The sequence below is a fragment of the Trifolium pratense genome, linkage group LG6, assembly GCF_020283565.1.
Source record: "Trifolium pratense cultivar HEN17-A07 linkage group LG6, ARS_RC_1.1, whole genome shotgun sequence".
In the NCBI taxonomy this organism is placed as follows: Eukaryota; Viridiplantae; Streptophyta; class Magnoliopsida; order Fabales; family Fabaceae; genus Trifolium; species Trifolium pratense.
The window spans coordinates 12,835,952-12,859,827 of record NC_060064.1 but is presented as its reverse complement, the minus strand read 5'-3'; the positions used below and the strand labels follow the sequence as shown (position 1 = coordinate 12,859,827).

General features: G+C 33.8%; 4 protein-coding genes across 5 annotated transcripts; all 4 read right to left on the bottom strand.

The window, feature by feature from the left end:
* Positions 1 to 5,282: 5,282 nt before the first annotated feature.
* LOC123888952 (NADH--cytochrome b5 reductase 1) lies at positions 5,283 to 9,785 on the bottom strand. 2 transcript variants are annotated; one of them, XM_045938118.1, is made up of 10 exons: positions 9,486 to 9,785; positions 7,754 to 7,895; positions 7,170 to 7,260; positions 6,977 to 7,054; positions 6,710 to 6,790; positions 6,521 to 6,610; positions 6,357 to 6,422; positions 5,712 to 5,798; positions 5,488 to 5,593; positions 5,283 to 5,453 (listed from the first exon to the last, which is right to left on the bottom strand). In XM_045938118.1, the coding sequence occupies exons 1-9, from the start codon at positions 9,592 to 9,594 to the stop codon at positions 5,501 to 5,503; spliced, it is 837 nt and encodes a 278-aa protein (XP_045794074.1). In that variant the 5' UTR covers positions 9,595 to 9,785; the 3' UTR covers positions 5,283 to 5,453; positions 5,488 to 5,500. The 2 variants fall into 2 exon arrangements, with proteins under 2 accessions (XP_045794074.1, XP_045794073.1); XM_045938117.1 differs by having other exon boundaries at positions 5,283 to 5,593.
* Positions 9,786 to 13,909: 4,124 nt separating this feature from the next.
* Positions 13,910 to 16,375, bottom strand: LOC123892965 (probable lysophospholipase BODYGUARD 4). Its single transcript, XM_045942875.1, has 4 exons — positions 15,682 to 16,375; positions 15,001 to 15,350; positions 14,464 to 14,660; positions 13,910 to 14,340 (listed from the first exon to the last, which is right to left on the bottom strand). Exons 1-4 carry the CDS (start codon positions 16,145 to 16,147, stop codon positions 14,025 to 14,027), a joined length of 1,329 nt encoding a protein of 442 aa, XP_045798831.1. The 5' UTR covers positions 16,148 to 16,375; the 3' UTR covers positions 13,910 to 14,024.
* A 717-nt stretch (positions 16,376 to 17,092) lies between these two features.
* On the bottom strand, positions 17,093 to 19,341 carry LOC123893272 (zinc finger BED domain-containing protein RICESLEEPER 3-like). Its single transcript, XM_045943208.1, has 2 exons — positions 17,431 to 19,341; positions 17,093 to 17,337 (listed from the first exon to the last, which is right to left on the bottom strand). The coding sequence occupies exons 1-2, from the start codon at positions 18,056 to 18,058 to the stop codon at positions 17,276 to 17,278; spliced, it is 690 nt and encodes a 229-aa protein (XP_045799164.1). The 5' UTR covers positions 18,059 to 19,341; the 3' UTR covers positions 17,093 to 17,275.
* Positions 18,122 to 19,379, bottom strand: LOC123891757 (zinc finger BED domain-containing protein RICESLEEPER 2-like). The gene is made up of 3 exons (XM_045941653.1): positions 18,748 to 19,379; positions 18,226 to 18,606; positions 18,122 to 18,125 (listed from the first exon to the last, which is right to left on the bottom strand). The coding sequence occupies exons 1-3, from the start codon at positions 19,377 to 19,379 to the stop codon at positions 18,122 to 18,124; spliced, it is 1,017 nt and encodes a 338-aa protein (XP_045797609.1).
* Positions 19,380 to 23,876: the final 4,497 nt, after the last annotated feature.

Genomic DNA, 23,876 nt, shown 5'->3' with positions numbered 1-23,876 from the left:
GCCAAAAGGCATCACCAAATACTCATAGTGACCTTCATGAGTCCGAAAGGCAGTTTTAGCTATGTCTTCCTCCCTCATTCTGATTTGATGATAGCCTGATTTCAAATCTAATTTTGAGAAAATTACAGCTCCCCCCAGTTCATCCAACAACTCTTCAATAATAGGAATAGGAAATTTGTTTGGAATAGTCACCTTATTTAAAGCCCTGTAATCAGTACAAAATCTCCACCCTCCATCCTTCATTTTAACAAGCAAAATTGGGCTTGAAAAAGGGCTTGTACTGTGTCTCACTATCCCTGCTTGCATCATATCCTTTACTATCTTTTCAATCTCATTTTTTTGATAGAAAGGATATCTATAGGGTCTTAAATTAGGAATGGCAGCATCAGGTTTTAACTGAATAGCATGGTCATAATCTCTGATAGGAGGCAAACCTGATGGCATGTTGAACACATCATGAAATTCTGCAATGATGTTGTCCCATTCAGCTAATTTCTCAGCATCTAAACCTTCACCACTGTTACCAGCCACAGTATGCACATAGAATCCCACTCCATCGTTGGACATAGCTTTTATCATAGCTTTCCAAGAAGCCTGCCTATTACACATAGTAGGGTCACCTTGAATTAAGTGCTTCTGACCATCCTTCATCCATTTCAAGCACAAATTTCCAAAATTAGCTTCAATATTTCCCAAGCTCGCCAACCAATCCATCCCCAACACCATTTCAGACCCTCCTAAATCCATTATAAAGAAATGTTGACTGAATTCAACATTTTGTAATTTGAATTTTAGGCCTTTGCATACTCCTTGATTTCTCACCTTTTCACCATTCCCGACTTCAATCACATAAGTGGGAGTGTTAACCACGTTCAACCCTAATTCCTCCACCAGCTTGGTAGTTATGAAGTTGCTTATTGCTCCAGAATCAATGAGGGTCAACACTTGTCTGTCACCAATCTGTACCCACACCTTGAAGGACTTGTTGGAAGTGAATCCTTCCTTACTTTGTAGGGATAATTTCAAGGTTTTCAATTCAGTTATCTCACTCTCATCCACCTTCTGTACCTCCTCTACCTCCTCAATCTCCTCTTCTTCACTACTGCCCTCACACAACCTCAACTGCATATGCTTGAATTTGCATATGTGTTCCCTATTCCATTTGTCACCACATTTAAAACATAAACCCTTCTTGCTTCTCTCTTCTAGCTCAGCAGGATTTAGATTCCTACCCCTCCATTTCTCATTAGTGCCTATACTTCTTCTTTCCACGTCCTTCTTTGCCCCACTAATTTCCCCCGGGTCTTTAAATCTAAAAGTCCCTCCTCTGTCCTTCCATCCTGGCCCTCTTCTCAGCTTCACCTCATTCCTCTCCTCAATCAACAGTGCACGATCCATTACTGCATCTAGATCATGACTATCATGTAGCTTTAGTTCTGCTTGAATTTCTTCCTTCAGTCCATTAATAAAAATGGAGTTCAACATGAACCTATCCTCCCTACGCAAGGGTGCTACCATCATCTCAAACTTCTCTCTATACTCCATCACAGTCCCCTTTTGTCTTAAACTTAGCAGTGGTCCTAAAGGGTTTTGAATCAACCCTGGTTGGAAACGACGAATCACTGCTTGTTTGAATTCCTCCCAAGTTCGTAACAGTGTCTGCTCCTCCCACCATTGGAACCAGTTCAGGGCCTTGTCTTCCATGGCCAGAATTACTGCATTATCCTGGGTACGTACCCCATTCAAACGAAAGTATCGTTCGATTCGAACCAGCCACCCATACGCATCCTCTCCTTTAAACACCGGAATCTCCAAACGTCTCCTTCCTCCAAAAAATCCCGATCCATTTCCACCGTTTTGATATCGGTGTCGTGGTCGCGATTCTCCCGAAACACCGCTATCGTCACTCCCTTCCTCATCACCATGTGGTCGTCCCTGACGACGATGACGACGTGGTTGCTCTTGCAGCAACTGTCTCATCTGCTCCAACGTGACCTGAGGACGAGCTTGCAGTTCAGAAACCGCCTGCCGGATCTGTTCAACCACCGTCTCCATGTTATTCATCCTCTGTTCCAGAATGTCAACCCGATTCTCCATGATACTTCTCGTCGTCAAACCAGCCACTATGTAAATGTGAACCAATGCTCTTGATACCAAATTGATAGGTTCAATTCAGTATCAAAAAACAATTAAAAGCAATCAACAGTAATAACAGAGGGAAATTGAGGAAATATTATTATAATATTGTCAACTAGAGTTCAAACGGGATCTAGCTGAATAGTACAAAGGGAAATTTTGAAAGAAATAGTACTGAAATAAGGGAATGGCACTTCGAGAGGCCAACTCTCTCCTAGTAGTAGTGACTACAGAAAACTATGCATAAAAACAATGACAGAGGACATTCCGCTATTTAATCAATTGGATCCAGATCTATTTTCTCCTCCTTCGCTGAATAAGGAAACATTCCAACAAGGAAATGATTTGCTGTATCCTTATCCTTTTGCCCACGTTTCCTTATATAGAATTTGTCATAACTATCAAATAGTTGATAAATAAGCACTTATATGATAAACATTCATGCTATAAGCACTGAATTATGTTGTATATCCACATATGAACTAAGTTCTACTATACTTGCTATTATAATTGAACTTTTTCAATAGATAATCTCAGCCAGCAATACGAGAATATGGCGAACAGATGTAAAATGAAACATAAATACTAGCTGAAATAGTGACATGAAAAATAGACACAAAAACAGGATCACGCAACCGAACCTGCAATTTATGTGTTGTCCAATTAGAAGACCCAAAACAGATGTAGGTGTTGGGAGTTCAAAAGTGAACTTTGCAACATTATGGCTCAGCTGTGCTTTCTTGACGAGCTTAAACTCACTGAACTGCTCTGGGTTCAAGCAAGCTATAAACACGGATAATATGAATGAATGATTAAACTAAATACATAAACAACCAAATTCGACAAAATATCAAGAGAATAATGCAAGTAATATAATCATCAAAATTTGAGTGCAACAAGTTTCACTTCACATTTATCTCAGGTTTCATTTTTAAAGATTTAGTTGAGGCCTTTCACTTGGTGTAAGTAGGGTTCCATTAATGAAAACATCAAATCCGTGTCATGAACTAATGCACCTTGTAGCTTGTGCAGATGAAAATGGCGATAGAAAGATGTGTTTTTAGCATTACCACTAGAAGTACAACATAAATCAGCCAATACTACTGTCAACTTTATAAAACATAACCTATTAAGTCGTATAAATCTGCTAATAATATACCCCTACAAACCTAAGAAACCATTAAACCTGACCAAGTAGAAACTTCCTTTTCGAAACAGAAGTAGAGAATCAAAAGCAACCAGTATGGAATTAACCTAAACTACCAAGCAGAGCAATGTTTTCTAGTAACAAGAAAGAAACTGAAAACTTTTCAGATGGTTCCAAAATATTAATATCCAAGAATTTCTTGTGAGGAAAAACATCAAAATGCAATACTAGTAATAAATTTAAGAGAAAGGGTGTTCACCAAGTATGACATAAAACGTGCAAAGTAGAGAAAAAGGATCCCGTGAGCATAGCTCAGTTGGTAGGGATACGCAGAGGGGCCGGGGGTTCGAACCCGGAATTTCCCACTTATGACATAAAACGTGCAAAGTAGAGAAAAACGGTCCTCGTGAACATAGCTCAGTTGGTAGAGATATGCAGATGCCGAGGTTCGAACCCGGGATTCCCCACTTATTCACCTCAAGGGTTGAATTTCTAGCTACTAAGCTACTTGACAAAAAACAAAACAGAGAAAAACAAATAGTCAAGAGTCATTACTAGATCCCATATCCCTTGTATTAGTCCTTTCTATATCTGACAAAAATATGATTAAGATGTTTGATATCTGAATCAAGTTTGTTCGTCTTTCAGATGTTCAGTCCTGAACGTGAGGAATGTGGGACCATAGTCGGTCGGCATAAAGGAAATAAGATTTTGATGGATGAAAGAATGAAATGAGGTGTGATTGTTTGTGTGTGTGAAGTGTGAGAGTTGGAATGGAAAGGAAGAAGAAGGAAGCGTGAGAATAGGGTCTAACTGTGGAAGCGTTCTTCTATTAGTAGTAAGCTAAGAGGTCTCTAATTGATATTAATTTCATAACAAATCCAATCGTCAAACATTATTTAAAGATGTTATAATTGTTAAAGGTATAACGTGAGCTCAATGATCTCAAATTGATGGTGGATATTAATGACTAATATGTTAATTCACCATGAAAAAATGATTAGTAAAAAAAAAAAAAAACATGAAAAATTGATGATGTATAAAAACAATCAGTTATACCCACGAGGCTGAGGGGCTAACGTGTGTCAACCCATGAGCATGCGCGGGTCCGTTTCCTACGGACGGCACCAATGCTCCAATCCGACCAAGTCCACATCTTCGTGGAGTGTTGTATATAAACTACCCTTAACATCGATTACCAAGCGATATAAAATTATTTTGGTGTATTCGAAACACAAACCATATGCAATCACGGAACACAAACCATATGTAAACATGGTGTTCGACAACATTTTTCATGTCCACATAACATTACTCATGTTAATTATGTGTTTTTTTAGTATATAGATAATTCGCGGATACCACTGATAAATTCGCGAATACTATTGAAATTGATACACAATGGCAATGTTTCAAGTTCAAATTTGGATAAAGACATTCAACTTTGTAATATCAACGTTTGTCACTTGAATAAATAACCTATTAAGGAAATATCATTTCATATTTACAATGCTCAATAAATTATTAATTTTAATTTTTCAGTTGCACTCTTAATTATTTATTGTACTTTTTTAAAACCACTATTGTAATAATTTATAAATGGAGTTAACAAAAAATATAAATTTTAAAACATATTTTTAATTTTGTACGATTTTAAGGTTTCATGATGAAGTAATAACTTATCTTTATTTATTATTAGTACTTTACAAATGTCAAATAGCTAGTTGTTTGAGCTCAATCACTTGATTAAATTGAATACATTTCTTAATCTTCAGAATCATTTCTAGAAATTGAACCGAGTTGACTTTGAATCCGTTCGAATCTATATTTAAATAAGCATTTTTTATAATGAACAAATAAATACAAAGATTATGGGAGGCACATCCATATGTGCAACCCACTTTGGTATTATGTCTCCATATGCCTATTTTTATTGTCACCATTCCCAAGTTTAGAGTGTTCAAGTTCATATTAAGTTCTTTCTAGCACACATGGTAAATGTATCAATCTCAATATCTCATTATCAAATGAAAAAAGCAATTATTTCAGACTTCAAAACTCAATAAAGTTGTGAAACTAAATGCACAGTAGATCCAATGTTTCCTAGACTCTTAACCAAAAGAAAAATAATTTGCAATCAGTTTCTTAAATAGCTAAGGCCGTGAAATGCAATGTTAAGCACCGTGCTGAATGAAGCACCATGCTGAATGAAGACGATCAAAACTGGAACTGCGACTCAGGAGCATATTCCAGGGATTCAAGGTGAGCAGCCATTGCCTTGTTCATTGGTGGCGGGCCACATCTCAGAATCTGAAATTCCTCGAGAACATGTCTCTGATCAGTTATCTTCCCTTTTACATTACAATAAGCAGAAAAAAACAACGAAACATCATAATTGAGGAATAGGCAAAATAAAGAAAATGATTACCTTAATATCTTGTGCTGGAGGAGGCAAATGTGCTTGAATCATCTCCTTTGATACAAATCCAACGCCGCCATCCCATATCTCAGGAGGCTAAAAAGATTACATAACAAAATCAATTAACAAAATTGCTTCCTCAATTAGATAACTAACTGATTCAACATGTTATAAAGATATTACAACATAATCTACAAAGCGAGATATTAAACGATAATCTATAGATATCAATCAACAATCAACACCCAGTAACTTAAGATGTGACATGCCTCCAGAAAGCATAATCATGTTAATCATGGAACAAAGTGTTCAAGTTGGAATTCAGATAGCATAATAAAACTGGACGCATCGGAAAACTGTCAATCAATATCAAAGATCTAGCTTTATGGTCACAGTCAAGTTCCCGGTCATGGTCAAGTTCATTAACTTCTTCCAAAAGTCTAGTCCTTGTTAATAACCATAAAATTTCTACAAATTTTTTTAATAGAATATTGACTTGTTACCAGAAATTTCAAATCAAAGTTTGTTGGCACCTAATTATTTGACAATATCAAGAAAAAATATGCACATGGAGACTCAACAAACAAAGCAAAAGCAACAAATGATAAAGACAAAAAGGCAATAATAGTTCTACTACATGCCATAGCAACTAACCTGATTTAACACATAGTATATTTTGAATCGGTCCGGATAGTTACTAGCAAGGCCATCAAGTTCTTCCTGCACATGCATATAAAGTAGATTTTCATTAGACAAACTAAGGATAACAAATACAATGAAGACAGAAATTCTTGAATGAAAGGATAAATGATAAGTACCTTCAAAAGAATGTCCTCATATGTAACATTGGCATAGATAAGATGCACCTTGGTCTTGTCGCTTGGGTTTTCTAATATAGCTCTAGCTACCTTGAATGACAACAAGCAAACAAATTAAGAGCATTTAGAACTAACTACAAGAAATAATTTCTGTCTTAAAGAACGAGCATATATGTCTTAATAACATACTTGGAACATTGGAGTGATTCCAGACCCTCCGGCAAGCATTCCAAATGCTCTAACCTCACCCGGTTGGTACTTGAAACGTCCCTGAAAGCAATTATATCTTAAATCATTAGGTATACATGTAGAGCCTAAAAATTCGGATGGATTTCAAGACAAACATGAAAATTAAAGAGTGGTTGAATTGAGTATCTCTGGTGATTATCAACGAGAATGAAAATTAAGAAAACGAGTAGCCCGGAAATTGTGTAGAAATGAGTTTTAAAAAGTTACCTTTGGTCCTTTCACAGCAAGAGAGTCACCAACACGCATCTCACGGAAATGGTGTGACATCCTTCCTTGAGGGTACATCTAATAAAGGCATATTTTTGACAGGAAACCAAATAATTAAGGGACAAGATGAAGAATAATGCCACATAAGTTAGAAAAAGCATTAGGATATAAAACCAATCATTTCAGTATATACCTTGATAACTAGTTCAAAATGTCCAACATCAGAATCCAAAGTTGTAGGAGTATATGGTTTGATAACCTCATCACCTTGAGCATCCTTACCCCTGTTTGAAAAAGCGGCTTGTTAACGACATGAAAATAAAACATTTGTAAAGGATTTAAGGAAGAAATAAGGGCATGGAAAACTTATCGACAAGCATAAATAAGCACCTGTGAAACTGTTTGTGAGAGCTTATGGAAAAGCTTATGACATGTCCATAAATTGTTTCAGCTTAATTCCATAAGCTTTCCAGGATAGCTCAAGTTAGAGCTTATATGAAAACAGTTTGGCTTTATTTTATCTTTTGCAATAAAAATAGCTTATAAATAAGCACTTATATGATAAACATTCATGCTATAAGCACTGAATTATGTTGTTTATCCAAATATGAACTAAGTTTTACTAGACTTGCGACTATAATTGAACATTTGCAATAGATATTCTCAGCCAGAAATACGAGAATATGACGAACAGATGCAAAATGAAACATAAATACTAGCTGAAATAGAGTTACATAAAAAACAGACAAAAAAAAAAACAGCATCACGCAACCGAACCTGCAACTTATGTGTTGTCCAATTGGAAGTCCCAAAACAGAAGTAGGTGTTGGGAGTTCAAACGTGAATTTTGCAACATTATGGCTCAGCTGTGCTTTCTTAACAAGTTTAAACTCCCTGAACTGCTCTGGGTTCAAGCAAGCTACAGACACAGATAATATGAATGAATGCTTACACTAAATACAAAAACAACCAAATTCGACAAAATATCACGAGAATAATACAAGTAAAAGTAATATAATCATCTTATCCAAAAAAAAAGTAATATAATCATCAAAGTTTGAGTGCAATGAATTTCACTTCACAATTATCTCAGGATTCACTTTGGTTTCAATTTTAAAGATTTAGTTAAGGCCTTTCACTTGGTGTAAGTAAGGTTCCATTAATGAAAACATCCATTGTCATGAACTGATGCACCTTGTAGCTTGTGCAGATGAAAATGACGATAAAAGATGTGTGTTTAGCATTACCACTGGAAGTACAACATAAATCAGCCCAAAGACTACTGTCAACTTTATAAAATATAATCTATTAAGCTGTATATATCTGCTACAACACTCAGAAACCATTTACCAAGACATTGAGCTCAAGTGATTAATGAGCTCCCTAAAAGGACGAATTGTTCGGGAGATCCTGAGTTCGATTCCTGGTGGGAACAATTCTTGGTAAGGCTTTACGTACCTCGCGGCCGAACTCTGGATTACCGGGGCCCCTTCCCCTAGGAACCAGAGGGTTAATACCAAAAAACAATGCTCAAAAACCATTAAACTTGACCAAGAAGAAACTTTATTTTCGAAACAGAAGTAGAGAATCAAAAGCAACTTCTATGGAATAAACCTAAACTACCAAGCAGAACAATGTTTTCTAGTAACAAGAAACAAACTGAAAACTTTTCAGATGGTTCCAAGATGTTAATATCCAAGAATTTCTTGTGAGGGAAAACATCAAAATGCAATAATAATAAATTAAAAACAAAGGGTGTTCATCAAGCATACTTATGACATAAAACATGCAAAGTAGAGAAAAACAGTCCTCGTGAGCATAGCTCAGTTGGTAGTGATATGCAGGGGTCGGGGTTTGAACCTGGGATTCCTCACTTATTCACCTCAGGGGGTGAATTTCTAGCCACTAGGCTATTTGACCACAAAAAATAACACAGATAAAACAAATAGTCAAGAGTTATTACTAGATCCCATATCCCCCTTGATGCAAAGTCGAACCAAATCATAAGGATGAACTACTAATTAATCAAAAACACAAGCATACATTAACAAGTGCGTAAAGAGAAATTCAAGCAGAAGAGTTCAGATCACAAAATTATCCATTCCTATGAAAATCAAATTAAAGATGCAATATAAACACAAGAAGCATTTTCCATGCAATAATACAGTAATACAAGGATTAACAACTATTTTTATGTAATAGCCATTAGTAATAACAACTATTAATTTTTATGTAATAGCCATTAATAATAACAACTATTATTATGAACAATACTAAGAATCAAAACATCCTAGGAAAAAACAAAAACCCATCATTAAAATCATATTTTCAAAACCAATCAACAAAACCATGTTGGGTCTTGTTTGAATTGTAATTGTAAAACTAAAACAAAATATACAAAAAATTATAAATCCTCAGATAATGAAAAGTCAATAGACCCATATGAATAAATCAAAGCAGAAGCAAAGAAATTAAAGTGGGCAAGAAATGAAATTGAAAAAGATGAAACCTTTGGACTTTTTAGATGAAAAGAGATAGACAGCACCAACACCAATGGCTACAACAGCCACAACAACACCAACAAGTATCTGATTTTCTGGTGTTTGTAAAAAATCCATGATGGGTTTGTGTTAGATAGGATAAAGAGAATGAAGGGAATGGAATGGAGAATAAAAGAGGAAGGGTATTGGGGTAGGTGAAGAGAGTGAGCTAATTTGGAAGAAAGAGTGGTCACAGTGAGAGAGAGAAAGGGATCTGGTGCAACTACCAACTTTTGGTGGCTTGATCAATGCCCCAATACACGAATGTTTTTCAATACTTTAGTTAAAGAAATCATTTTTATGTAGTTAGTCTAAGAGTTCATTATTATTATTATTATTATTATTATTATTATTATTACAAAACAAAACAAAAAATCTATTTAAAAAAATAATAATCCTTTTGACAAGTTTTCTATATGTTTGACTCAAGTTTGAGTAAAAATAAAATAAAATTTTTTTATGAAGTAATTTAATTGTTAGAAATTTCACCTTTAAGTTGAATAAATGATGTATTTGGAATTCGAATCTCTGACCTACATACTACCTTTATCCTTAATTATAAGACCCTGTTGAAAAAATTGCAGAGACTAAGAAAGTGAATTGTGACATTAAATTTGTTAACAATTGGTATTGATTTTACAATTTTATTCTTCAAGAAAGAGAATGAGTTATTGTTTTTCTAAAATATTTATTACAGATTGTAAAAAAAATATACACTTTAATTAGGGGTATGTTAGTAAAGAAATAATTAATGCCCTTGAAAATATCAAAGGGGTCTTATAAAAAAGAACAAAAAAATGTAAAAAGGATCTTATATTTAGGAACGGAGGTAGTATAGGTTTGTTAGTTGTTAGTCTTTCTCTTAAATGAAAATCTTAAGAAATAATTAAAATTCTTTCAAATAAGTAGTTTCTCTGAATAATAATTTTTTATAAGTGGTTTTTTTTTTCTAAAATTATTGACTTTGTATAAAAAATGAAAAAAAAATTAACAACTTCTCTAGATTTTAGTTATGTCTTTTCACTAATTTATCCTATATTAGCATATAAATTTAAAACCCACACACTATTTTTTTGGTGGTAGAGGAACGAAGATAATATAAATTTACATACACAACTGAGGAAATCAGAGTTCGAATCTCAGTCATTATATATGGTATAATAATTTTAACATTTTTATCAATTTAATCAGGACTTATAGTTCGAACCCCGACCAAAGACTATTTAATCGCTAAATTTTAGCTATTGAATAATATCAAAATAAAAATAAATAAAGCTCAATCTTCCTTAAATATTCCTATTGGAGATTGGTGGAGATGGTCTAACCTTTCAACATAGAAAAACATTTATTAAATACGTCATTCCATAGATAAAATGAAAATTTCCTCATTATTATACATTTATGCCTTATACTAGTAGCATGACGTTTCCTAAGGGCCCGTTTGGTGCACAGGATAAGAGACAGGATAGGATAACTATATCATATCCTGTCTCAATCCAGTGTTTGATGACACAACAGGATATGATAAGTTAATCCTGAAGCTTATCCTATCCTGTTTCTCTACTTAAAATCCTTATCCTGAATTTGAGCTGGGTTACCAGCAGGATAGGATAAGAAAAAAAAATCGTTGATTTATTCTATAAAATATGTTTTAAAATAAAAAATTGAAAATTAATAAAATAATTTGATAGTAAATTAATAATAAAATAATTAATTTTTAAATATATATGTGATTTTCTCACAAGGGTAATTTTGTAATTTACATTAGGGGTGTACATGGGTTGGACAAATCCGGTTGACCCGGTCAAACCCACCCAACCCAACCCAAAAAAGTGGGTTGGGTCGGGCAAGTGGGTGGATATGGATTTTAAAAATGAAAAACCCATTAAAAAAAATCGGGTTTCGGGTAAAACCGGACCCAACCCAAAAAACTCACTAACCCACTAGTGCTATGTTTCTTGAAATTTTTTTTGAAAATACTAAAGATTTTTTCATTTGATTATTAAATATTTTTATATTGAAAATGAGTTATACTATTTTTTACGAAAATAAAAAAGATTGAATAATTTTTATAAACAAATATGATAACTTTTCGCATTATTTTTTTAAAATTTTAAAAAATTGAATAATTTTCATAAACAAATATAGTGATTCATGATTTAGTCATTTGATATTAAAAAAAGCAAAACAATCATTTGGATAACACGCTATCCAGCCCGTAAATTAGTAGATTTACACAAAAAAAATGAGTGATTATTTTTTATAGTGAAAAAAAGTTACCCTATTTTTCAAGAAGATACGTTGATTGAGTTATTTTTTATGAGAAAATATGATGATTCAATATTTAGATATTTAATAAAAAAATAGAAAAATAATTTTGGTAACCCACAACCCAACTCAATCCAACCCGGAAATTAGTGGATTTACTCAACCCGGCCCAATGTTATAACGGGTGGTTATTTTACTAAACCCACCCCGGAGTACCATATGTGGTTTGGGTTTTGGTTTTGGCCAAACCCAACCCAATCCGGCCCACGTACACCCCTAATTTACATAATCTAAAAAATCAAAATTCTCCTAAAATTACAATATTTTAAATTAAAATAATTATTAAAAAATTGCAAAATAACAATATTAATTTAAATTTAATAACAACTTAAATATAATTCTTTTGCAATGGTAGTTTTATTATTTACATATATCATATATTTATTTAGCTTATCTAACATGTATAATTGAGTTATTTATTTGATCATGATTCATATAAAAAACTTAATTTGTTTATTTTCTCATGATTTGTATTTAAAATTTAAAGTTATTTGATTACTTTTTCTTTTTGTACAATTACTTATTTATATTTTTATTTATAAAATTCAAAGTATTACAATATAATTTTTAACATATAACAATTGTTTTACGAGGGTAATTTTGTCATTTAAATATGTTATGTATCTTATCATATTGGTATGAACAAATATGTATTAAAAATATGATATAATAGTTATCATGTTTGTTATCCTGTGTGCACCAAACACATGATAGGATAACTGAGGATAACTGTTATCCTGCTGATATCCTATCCTATCACTATCCTGTTGTATATCCTATCCTGCCACTATTCTATCCTGCGCACCAAACGGGCCCTAATAGTTTTGCAGGTAAATTTTAATATGGATCACTTCTTTAAGTGGTCTATGGTGGATCCGTCATGAATAACATTATAATGAATACGAATTTTACAAAATCCACCGTTGGATTGAAAGTTTATATCATATGGATCATCCATAGAAAAATTTAAAAAAATTGATAATCATTTGATATGTTATTGAGACACATCAAGATTAACGGTTTATTAAATAACGTAAATCTTGATGAGTCTCAATAACATATCAAATGATTTTCAAAAAAATTTAAAAAATTTATGGATGATCTATACGATATAAACTTTCAATCCAACAGTGAATTTCGTAAAATTCATATTCGGTAGATCACTTGTCCACGGTGAACCACTTGTAAATGTGGTCCACCGTAGCATTAGCCTAGTTTTGCATTTATTTGTGTTGTAGTCAAAGATTAACTTCTAGATGGAAGTTTTTTTTATAGTAAATTTATCCGTTATTAACGAAGTATTGTTGTTAGAATTACACATTTTAAAATGAATAAATGTCCATTGCAAAATAGTACACACTGCTTAGTTGGTGTATCAGTGACATAAACAGAGAAACCAAATTTATTATAGATCAAACCATTGGCACCTATGTTTTGGGTACTGGTAATATGAATTGAAAAGCTGGAAAAAGAAAACCATGTGCTTGTACCAACAAGTCAAAACTGTGTGTTTTGTTAATCAATGTTACAAAATATATTTCAGACAAAACTGATTTGATTTCATTTAGAAATTTAAATTGGAGTGTGAACAAGTCATATTTTTATTCGGTAGATAGACAAAATGATAAATTATTGAAAATTCACACATACAAAATAGAAGAATCGAAGTTCAAATCCCAGTCATAATGTCCGGCCTAACAATTTTGACAATTTTGTCGGTTGAGCTAAAATTTATCGACGAACAAGTCATATTTTAGTCCTTTACAAATTGTCTCCAAATACTTCTCTTCCAATAAAATGGGGAGATCAATCTTTTATCCTTGTTTTTTCGTGTCAAGACGAAGTGGAAAACACTACTTAAAATTCAAACACACAATTGCAAAGTTTCGGATTAAACGCAGGTGAAAATATCCATCCTACTATTATTAGTATTTTCAGTTGAGTTAAACTTTGCAGACTTTTTCCCTCATTCTTATAAATGTAAGAACTTAAATTAAGAGCGGTATACCTCCAAATAAGATTAGGGAGAATCACCGATTTCGGCAAAAGTTTAAGATAAAAAACATGTTATAATCTTTCTTGTTTTATTTCATTTCTCATTCAATACATATCTTAAGTTAAGAAAAACAAAAATGTCATGTCTACTCAAAAACAAATTCTCATCTTTTGACCATTAGAACCTAACAAGATGCCCATGTATGCTCCAAATTTTGTGCAAATTTCTTCTCCCTGCCTAATAGCACAGTGCTATGATCTGCATTTGGAATTATGTTAATTTCAGCATGTGGAGCCTTCAACTTGAATTTACTAATGCATTCCCTTGGGACAACTTGATCTTTATCACCTTGTATAACATTTATTCTAACTCCACTTTTTGTCAAAATTTTCAAGTAACTATCCATGAATTTTGCTCCACCACATATCACATTATGCATCGATCTCCAAGCAGATTGATGAGTATGTCTAGTCATGTCTGTGATCAAGAAATTAAGATCCCTGAAAAAAGTAAATGAGAATCCATTATAAACTATGTAGCACCGACACTTCAGATTGAAGACATGTCTGGTGTCTTAACATGAGAGCGACACATCTAGCTATATAAGTACATGGTTATTATACCTCTTTCGAGTAAAGAATTTTAGAATCCTTTCCCATATCCTGTGATTTCTGCAATAGATAAGACAAACAGTTCGACCCAAATGCTCATACCATGACATAAATGAAGAACCAGCTGATAGCATTGGCCACAATTTCTTTCCAGCAAACTTTTCAAGTGCATTCAAACAAGCATCATTTCCCTCAAAAGAAGAGTATGGCTGCCACCAAAATCATAAGTAGAAAGAAAAAAGAAAATCAGGTGATATTACTAAAGACCAAGTGTGTGTTTGATTCCACGGAAAAATTTTATGACCACGATTTTACTCGGCCATAAGTTTGATGCAAATTTAATAAAAATAAAAAATTAGCTTTTACATGAACACAAATTTCGCATCAAATTTATGACCAAGTAATAACATCCAAACATAAATTACTTTTCACTGCAAAATCAATTTTATAAAATCTCAGCTAAACACACACAAATTTTTCATTTTGGTTCATAGCACTCAAGTTCTTAAAACTTGAAAGCAATATCTAGTTTGAGTCTAAGGTACTTACAGGTGCAACAAGAGTGATTGACTTTACACAGTTGTGGTACTTTGCAGCCAAAGCCAATGCAATGACACTACCCATAGAGTGTGCCACCAAATGAAAAGTACCTAAATGCAATGGTTGAAGCACAGATTTCTCAATCATTTCGACATGATCCTTCAAAGTATACAAACAATCTCTTGGCTTTGGACTCATGCCAAATCCCAATAGGTCTATGGCAATTAATCTGTAGTTATGGTTTACATTTTCAGAGAAACATGGAAACACTGTCTCAGTCCAAAATGATGAAGAACACATAAATCCATGCAAGAATATCACATTCTCATAAGGGTCTCCCCTGCAGTTTTCACTAGTGGCTGTAAAACATAAATTTACCACAATATTAGAATGCATAAAATGGTCACACAAAAAAAGGAATCAAACTAAGGTCTATAAGCATTTATCATATAAGTGCTTATGTATAAACTATTTGCATAAAAAATGATATAATAAGTCAAATTGTTTTCATTCGAGCTATAATCTGTTTTCATAAGCTATCGTAAAGAGCTTATGAAAATAATGTTAAAACAACTTATGGACATGTCATGAGCTGTTTTCATAAGTTCACTCAAACAGTCTCAGAAGTGTTTATGTCAGTAAATAAGCTCGAATAAGTCATTCCGACCCTAACTAGTAAAAATGCCATACCTAATAAGGGTTCCTTAACAACAAAATGAAGTTTATAGTCATCATCACTACCATTCACCCATGAAAGACAAGACTCACACCCACAATCAGACCAACAATTCACTTTCCTTCCACCACATTTCCCATTGGAATCTTCTCTTTTTCTTCCAAATTGAAGCAAACCCATTTTTCTAAACATGCTCTTCCTTTCATACAAACTATCTGAAAGATCATCATCTTCATCATTCATCATAATCTTCTTTTCTTGTCTCTCCCATTTAGAACAACAACAAGGAGAAGTTACCCCTTCAATGCGCTCATCAAGGTATCTATAGATAATGCATAAAACAGCATCAAGAAGATCAAAGATGATGAAAACAAGGTAACATATGAATGAGTTAAGCACTCTAACACAATTGCTCATCCATTTTTTTGGTGAGGATGAAACTGCTAGGGACATGGAATGAAACAAAATTCTAGTTTTCATAAATGAACATGCTCTTATAGAAAAAACACTTCTCTACTATGCAAGAAAAGTGAATCTAAACATGAACGATGGTAAGGATTAAGGAAGTGATTGCATGGAAAATGAACAAGTGGAAATGAGTTTGGGATTGAGAGAATATATGAAATGGTGATTGAGGTTGTGACACGTAGTACGATATTGAGCCACTTTTTTTGAGACAGAAATAATCAAATAACCAACCAACGAGTTCCGCCAAATTATCAAAGGTCATGCTAGCTTTTCCCATTATCAAAATACTTGTCAACTATTTAAGTAGCGGATATAATATATTTCATAAATAGTAGAGAGGTAAAAAAATTCAAATCCACCAACATTTAAGATTCAAGTTTAACACCCTCAAAGTAGGGGTGTGCATGGTCGGTTATTTTGACAAACCAAACCATATCCAAACCAAAACCACTTATATGGATTTGGATACATAACCATAACCATATTTTTTTATAAACCGGTTATATAACTGGTTATAAATTTGGATACGGATACATAACCAAATGTTTTTATAAAAACCGGTTTAAAAACGGTTAATTTTTTAAATCCAATTTTAAACTGGTTATTTTTAAAACTGTGTTAATAACCGGATATTTCTCTTGCAAAACTGGTTTTTTTTTTTTCAAGTAAAAAAAAACAGATTTTAAGACCAAATTTTGCTGTGGTTTCCTCCAGTGACTTCTAAGCTAAAAAATAATTATATAATTATGGTTTCCTCCAGTGACTTCTAAGCTAAAAAATAAATTGAACAAGATTACTAAGCTGTGGTTTCAGAAACATGAATTGAAATAAATTGAACAAGATTACTAAGTTGTGGTTCAGAAACATGAATTAGTATACAACTACTCATAAAATAGTTCCATGAGATTCATTGACAGAAGCAACATGAAAACCAGTTTAAAATTCCACAGTAAATTCATGAGATTTCAAACTGTAGGTCTGATAACAAAGCAGAACAGAAAATCAACATTCAATCTATACACAGACCAATTAAACTAAGCTCAAAACATGCTAAAAGAAAGCACATAAGCTTAAGTCTATACATCACCATAACAAATTATCCATAGCTAATAGTCTAATACGAAACAAAAAAAAAACTCGTCAATCTTCATCGAGAGCAACCGAGGCTGAACAAGCATCACCAGTTTTCATAGCAGCTACTTCTACAGAAAAAAGCAGAAATAAAACTTATTAATAACCAACTTATAATCTAATAAATCATAACTTTAATTAGACTATTAGTGATATCATCATACCTTGCTCTAATTTCTCAAGTTCATTGTAATCCTCAATAATAAGTGAATCAATTATTGAGGATTTACGCGATCCTCTAATGCAGCTATAACTACAAATAAGAGCTTCCACCATTTTAGGTGTGAGGCAACTGCGATGTTCATCAATCACCCATCCTCCAAGACTAAAAGTAGACTCAGATGGTACCGTGGAGATTGGTATGGCAAACAAGTCTTTTGCCATCTTTGCAAGGATCGGAAGACGGCTGGAGTTTTCCTTCCACCATTTTAAAATATCAAAGTCATCGGGAAACTGAGTTTCTATAGATTCTTCTAGGTACTTCTGCAAATCAGTTTGACCAGAGGAGGACGAACCAGTGGACTGTAAAAACCGACTGTAACTATAACGATCTTGCTTACCACCTAAACTCAACTGAGAACCACGTTGGGAACCTTGCCCCACACCACTATACTCCGCGAATAGTTGATACAAATTAGTTTCCAACAATTCTTTTAATTCTTTTGCCTCCTGTGAGTTAAAATTATCACTGATCGACCAGTTGACATACTTTAATTTGTACCTAGGGTCTAAGACTGTAGAAATCAACAACAACATGTTCAACTGCTCAATTTTTTCCCCAATACCTATCATATTTCTTTCTCATCTTTAGAGCCATGCTCTCTAAGAATGCATCATCAGAATCACACATCTTATTTATCTGAGACCCAATTTCAAAGACCTCTAACATATACATATTAGAGGCCACATAAGAGGAACCCGATATCCGAAGTGTAGCATCATAAAATATTTTGAGAAACGGCAGAATCGCTTGTGCTTCCTCCCAATCCATATATGTGGGCACACCCTTCCCCTTTTCAACTAGCTCCTCAGTGAACTTGGGATCTTGAATTTCAAGCATTTCAAAAGCCTTTTGATGCTTCAAAGCTGAGTCTAACATTAAATAAGTCGAATTCCACCTTGTTTCTACATCAAGGCACACAAGACCTTTGTACTCTGTGTTCGAAAGTTCTACAGCTGTTTTGAATTTTGCAAACCTGTGAGCAGAAGCCCTAGCATATTTTACTGAACCTCGAATTCTCAAAACAGATTCGTCAACATCTTTCAACCCCTCCTTCACAATGAGGTTTAAGACATGTGCACAACAACGCAAATGTAAGTATTCCCCCTTCAAAAGTAAGCTGTTACAAGATAGTAGCTTCTTCTTCAAATGTTTAATTCCAAGATCATTTGAGGACGCATTATCAAGTGTGATAGTCAAGACACGAATAAGTCCCCAATCAGTCAAACAATTGTCAATAGTGTTTGCAATTACATCTCACGAGTGGCTTGTGACTTGGCAAAAACTTAAAACTCTACTCTGCAAGGTCCAGTTATTGTCAATAAAGTGAGCAGTGATACACATATAACAGAGATTTTGGACATATGTCCATGTATCAGCAGTGAGGGAAACTCTGTGGCAGTGTTGGGCGAGAAAATTTTTCATTTTCGCCTTTTCTACATCCCATAACAACAAAGTATCACGTGCAACTGTAGTACGTGATATAAGATTAAATTTTGGATTCAAGCCATTTACAAATTCTTGAAAATCAGGATGCTCCACTGTATTCAAAGGAAGTTCCATGCCTACAAACATCTTCACAAGTAAATACCGCAATTTCTCTTGATCAAACCTAGGCATTAAAGGGGAAGAAATCACCTGCCCTTCAACATTCATTGACGATGGATTATTTCTCTGCCTCTTGTTAGATTCATTATTCGGATTATGCTTGCAAACCTTAAGATGTGCTGCCATCGAACTCGTCCCATTATACTTGAGCTTTTTGCCGCAATGGTCGCATATCACTATTTTTTCCGATTCGGGATCTAACGTGAAGTCATCCCAAACAGCAGACCTGTTTTTACGGTTTTTCGGTGTTCGCCGACCAGATGAAAATGATTTGTTAATAACCATATACTAAAATCCAGATATTTAAAAATGGACTTGGATCTGGTTATGGTTTGGGCCTTATATCCAGGTATTTTGCACACCCCTACCTCAAAGACACCCTAAGAATATGTGAAATTTTTTTCTCATCCGCTACTTAAGTAACAAAACCGGTGTGCACAGTTGCATCATTTCGTTACTTAAGTAGCGAATCATATATATATATATATATATATATATATATATATATATATATATATATATATATATATATATATATATATATACACAATGACATTCGGACACAAACAATTACTTTTCCATCAACTTTTTTGCAAACCCTTCAAAAAAAATTCATTTTCACCAAAATTTTGTTTCCAACACAACTAAAGCATCAAACTCTACATACATCCTAGTGAGCTGAATACAAAGGTAATGTGTATCTAAAACTTCTCTCGTATGCATTTCGTATGAATCATGTCAATCTATCGTACTGGTCAGGTTCGCTACTTAAGTAGCGGATTACTGTTACTGGAACTAAATTTGTTTTAGTTATAGTTGATCCTAAACCAAGTAAAGAACCTAAGGTTGGTGTGAAGCTGTCTAAGGTTGAAGATAAGGGTGATGAGCAATCGAGCAAAAAATCGATGGTTGTGGATCCCACGGTTGATTTTTGCCTACAATTCCTGACGGATAAAAAGTTTACTACACGACAAGAGACGCAACTCTTAGAAATGAGTATTGGGCCTAACTCATCATTACAAAACCGGCTTGTAAGGTGAGGATTGCCTCTAGTTTATAAACACTTCGTCAGGTCATCTCTCAACCGACGTGGGACTTCTTAACAGCAACAATAGATTTGTCCCGAAGCGGAGAAGTTGAGATTTATTGCAGTGGTTGCGAAGTCCGACAATGGGGGTAACAACATAAAAGCTTATGTTGTAATGGGTTGTTAGAAAGGTGGCGATTATAGGATGTACGCCAACAAAAAACGAGAAGGCACAACAACATTAAAATGTAATTGTCCGTTTATGCTTAGAGTTAATTGTTGAGCTCTAATTAGTGGAGTCTTAACTCTTAAGGTGAAGTCACTATCTCAAACCAATAGCCTAAATCATAATTGTTTGTATCACCACCACCATCTCCAAATTGCAAAACAGAGTTTCCATAAACAAAAGAAAATACTTTAATTAAAATAATATAATCATTGAATGAAAGCACGAGTTAGTATTTGAATAATGCATAAATGAAAATATCATGCTTGAAATTTGTTATTTCCCTTTGAATTTCATCTAACATAGTCAACTACATGCTAATCTATAGATATAGAGATAAACCACATAAATGCAAGGATTGCATACAACTTTCAATAAAGCATCAGAGATTTGAGACAGAGTTGTAAATTTGGGATTGGTGAGTTGATCAAATATTCTAACTGTGAAGATGAAGCGCATTTATTGACAAAGCAAAAATTATTGAAATGCTTAAATGGATCGGTTATTTTTTGATTTCTAATAAAAGGTAACCTACTATTTATGTTCCTTAATATGTTTTGTTATTTTAAACAAGAATTGTTAAACAGATATTTGTGTTTTTAAATAACATGTATGTTTTCAACACATATTTCTATTTTTAACACAATGAAAATTAATTAATATTTCTGTTTAAATGTAGAAATATATGTGTTGACTCCAAAAATATTTTATTCAAAAATAGTCACAAATACTTTACCATGTCATTAAAGTTGACTCCAAAACAGAAAGGGTGCAAGATAAAAAGTAATTAAAAAATATTTGGGGACTAAAAAATTGATTTTTAAAATAACCGATTAAAATTTCAAAATTTAAAAATAGAGAGATCAAAATTGGATTTAAGCCTATTATTTTTACTTCGAAACTGTGACTAATTCAATATATCTCTCAGTTTTTACTCTAAGTTTCTCAAAACATTATGGAGTTGACTTCACTATTCATCGGATGGCAATAAAACCCATACCCGCTCAAATCCTACCCGCCTTGACGGGGAAAACCCGAATTGACTGGGTTTGGGTCCGAGTTTGGATTTTCCCCGATTTCAAAAGACGGGGTTGGGGCGGGTAATGGGGACATTGATACCCACCCCGAACCCGCCCCACTTATATTAAAATTATATTTTACCTCTTTTAAATTAGAAACCCTTAGGCTATGTTTGGATTGATGGTACATAACGGAATGGAGCGGAATGGAACATAATGGAATGGAATGGAGTGGAACGGAATGAAACACAAATTCCGTTCCATTGTTTGGATATTCAATGATGGAATGGAACAAAATTACCACTCCATTGTTTGGGAAGTGAACGGAATGGAATAAAATATAATATTTTTATTCCAATTTTACCCTTATTGTAAAACATATGTTATAGGCAATAACTTCAACATGGAATATCAATTTGAAGGCTTTTTCAACTATGAATATCAATAAACAAGAACTAAAATTAAAATTCGCTATATTTCAAGCGTCTAAACCATAGCATATCTATCTATATCTATCTATCTATTTCATATATCAAAAGACAAAATAACCAATGAAATTTGCTAGGTTTACATGAATTAAACTACAAAATAAGTGCAGTATCACTTTAACATCAACAACTAAAAAACAAATTGTTCATTCTACATACAAAGATAAATGACTTGAAGCATGCTACCTGATAGAGTGATAGTTAGTTATGGAGTTCAGTTCCGCCACCTCCACTCTTCATACATACTCTCAAAACATTAGTAGCTTACAGGTTATAAGTAATTATCAAGACATTTCATCAAGTGCATATAATATAGCTACCATATCCAAAACCATCCCCTCTACAAACTAAAATCAAAGGTTTCCTTCCATACTCCTGCTGCATAATTGATACGAATCAGGGTGTGGTAACGGAAGCAAACAACCAATAACGAAGGTACTAGGTACCACCCTTATTAGTCGAATTCTATTAAGTGTTTTAGGTGTTTGTTTGTTGGGTTTTAGCGAAAACAGCAAGGAAATAAGCAATGTTAAACTACACCAATAGCCTAACACGAGATTAGCACTCAACACCAATTGAGCTAATCGGACTATTTTCAAGGCGACGCTTGCAAATAATCAGGCGAAAATTGTAGACACAATTTCTAATTGGACTGAAATGTTATTGTTTATTGAATAATTGCAAATGATCAAATTACATGCATATATGGCCGAAAAAAACAGTAAGGCCTAATTAACACAATAAAACTAGTAATAAAAATGCAATTAACTAGAAATAAAATGACTTAATGCAATCAGCTCATGATACTCCTTTTCCATGATTAGTCACATGCCTATTTAAGGCCTTGAGTCTCCCATTTATGCTTCTTTTGTAACCATCTTGGAAAGGCTTTAAATGGCTGAATTTTATTTGTCTTAATTGATGAAAATGCTTAAAATAACCAAGTAATTAAACTCAGCCCTTGATGAGGATTCCAAACAGTCCCCACGCCATTAACTTCCCTTTGAATGTCACTAGTGTTGATTTTCAACTCCTCTTGGTCAATTTTCGTACCATCCCCTCCCCCTTTGAAAGGAATTGACCTCAATTCTTGAATACCATCATCATCTAAATACGGTGAGAGATCTCCAACATTGAAAGTAGCATGTACTCCATATTCTCCGGGCAAATCAATCTTGTATGCATTGTCATTGATCTTTGATATAACTTTGAAAGGACCATCAGCTCTAGGCATGAGCTTATTCTTTCTCTTGCTTGGGAATCTTTCTTTTCTCAAATGGACCCACACAAGATCACCTTCATTGAATAACTTAGGCTTCTTATTCTTGGACCTTTGCTTGTAAACTTCATTCACGGCCTTGATTCTTTCTTGCACTTGCTTATGTAGCTTGATCATTGCTTTGAGTTTGGCCTCGGCATCTGGATGAACTAACTCCTCTTTTGGCATAACTATCAAATCCAATGGCAAGTAAGGATTCACACCATAAACAACTTCAAAAGGAGAATGATTAGTAGCATATGTAGGGGACCGGTTGTAGGCAAATTCAGCATGAGCTAGCTTCAAGTCCCAATCCTTTTGAGTTTTACTAACCAAACCACGCAGCAAAGTACCAAGAGTTCTATTAGTCACCTCGGTTTGTCCATAATGTGTTCCAAAAAATAACTCAAAAACTTTGAATCACGATCGGAAACAATAGTTTTAGGAACTCCATGTAAACGCACAATCTCACGAAAGTACAAATCAGCAACATTACTAGCATCATCTGTTTTGTGACAAGCTACAAAATGTGTCATCTTTGAAAACCTATCAACAACAACCATAATAGCATCTTTACCTCGCTGTGTACGGGGCAAAGCCACAATGAAATCCATGCTCACATCCATCCAAGGACCACTAGGCGTTGGCAAGGGAGTATACGCCCCTGGTTTGAAAGAACTCTTTGCCATATGACAAGTAACACACTTGCTAATGACTTTTTGCACATCTCCTAACATCTTTGGCCAATGAAAGTGTTCTTTTAA

Bases quoted from the DNA above. Each gene is read 5' to 3' on its own strand.
- LOC123888952 (XM_045938117.1), bottom strand. From the start codon at position 9,594: ATGGATTTTTTACAAACACCAGAAAATCAGATACTTGTTGGTGTTGTT. The intron at 7,055-7,169 runs GTATATACTGAA...TGCCTTTATTAG, and splicing joins ATTTTGAACTAGTTATCAAG to ATGTACCCTCAAGGAAGGAT. The intron at 6,611-6,709 runs GTATGTTATTAA...TTGTCATTCAAG, and splicing joins GAATCACTCCAATGTTCCAA to GTAGCTAGAGCTATATTAGA.
- LOC123892965 (XM_045942875.1), bottom strand. From the start codon at position 16,147: ATGAAAACTAGAATTTTGTTTCATTCCATGTCCCTAGCAGTTTCATCC. The intron at 15,351-15,681 runs GTATGGCATTTT...TATGTTTTACAG, and splicing joins TGTTAAGGAACCCTTATTAG to CCACTAGTGAAAACTGCAGG. The intron at 14,341-14,463 runs GTATAATAACCA...TACTTTTTTCAG, and splicing joins AAATTCTTTACTCGAAAGAG to GGATCTTAATTTCTTGATCA.
- LOC123893272 (XM_045943208.1), bottom strand. From the start codon at position 18,058: ATGATAGGTATTGGGGAAAAAATTGAGCAGTTGAACATGTTGTTGTTG. The intron at 17,338-17,430 runs GTATGATGATAT...TTTTTTCTGTAG, and splicing joins ACTTGAGAAATTAGAGCAAG to AAGTAGCTGCTATGAAAACT.
- LOC123891757 (XM_045941653.1), bottom strand. From the start codon at position 19,379: ATGGTTATTAACAAATCATTTTCATCTGGTCGGCGAACACCGAAAAAC. The intron at 18,607-18,747 runs GTGAGATGTAAT...ATCTTGTAACAG, and splicing joins TGCCAAGTCACAAGCCACTC to CTTACTTTTGAAGGGGGAAT.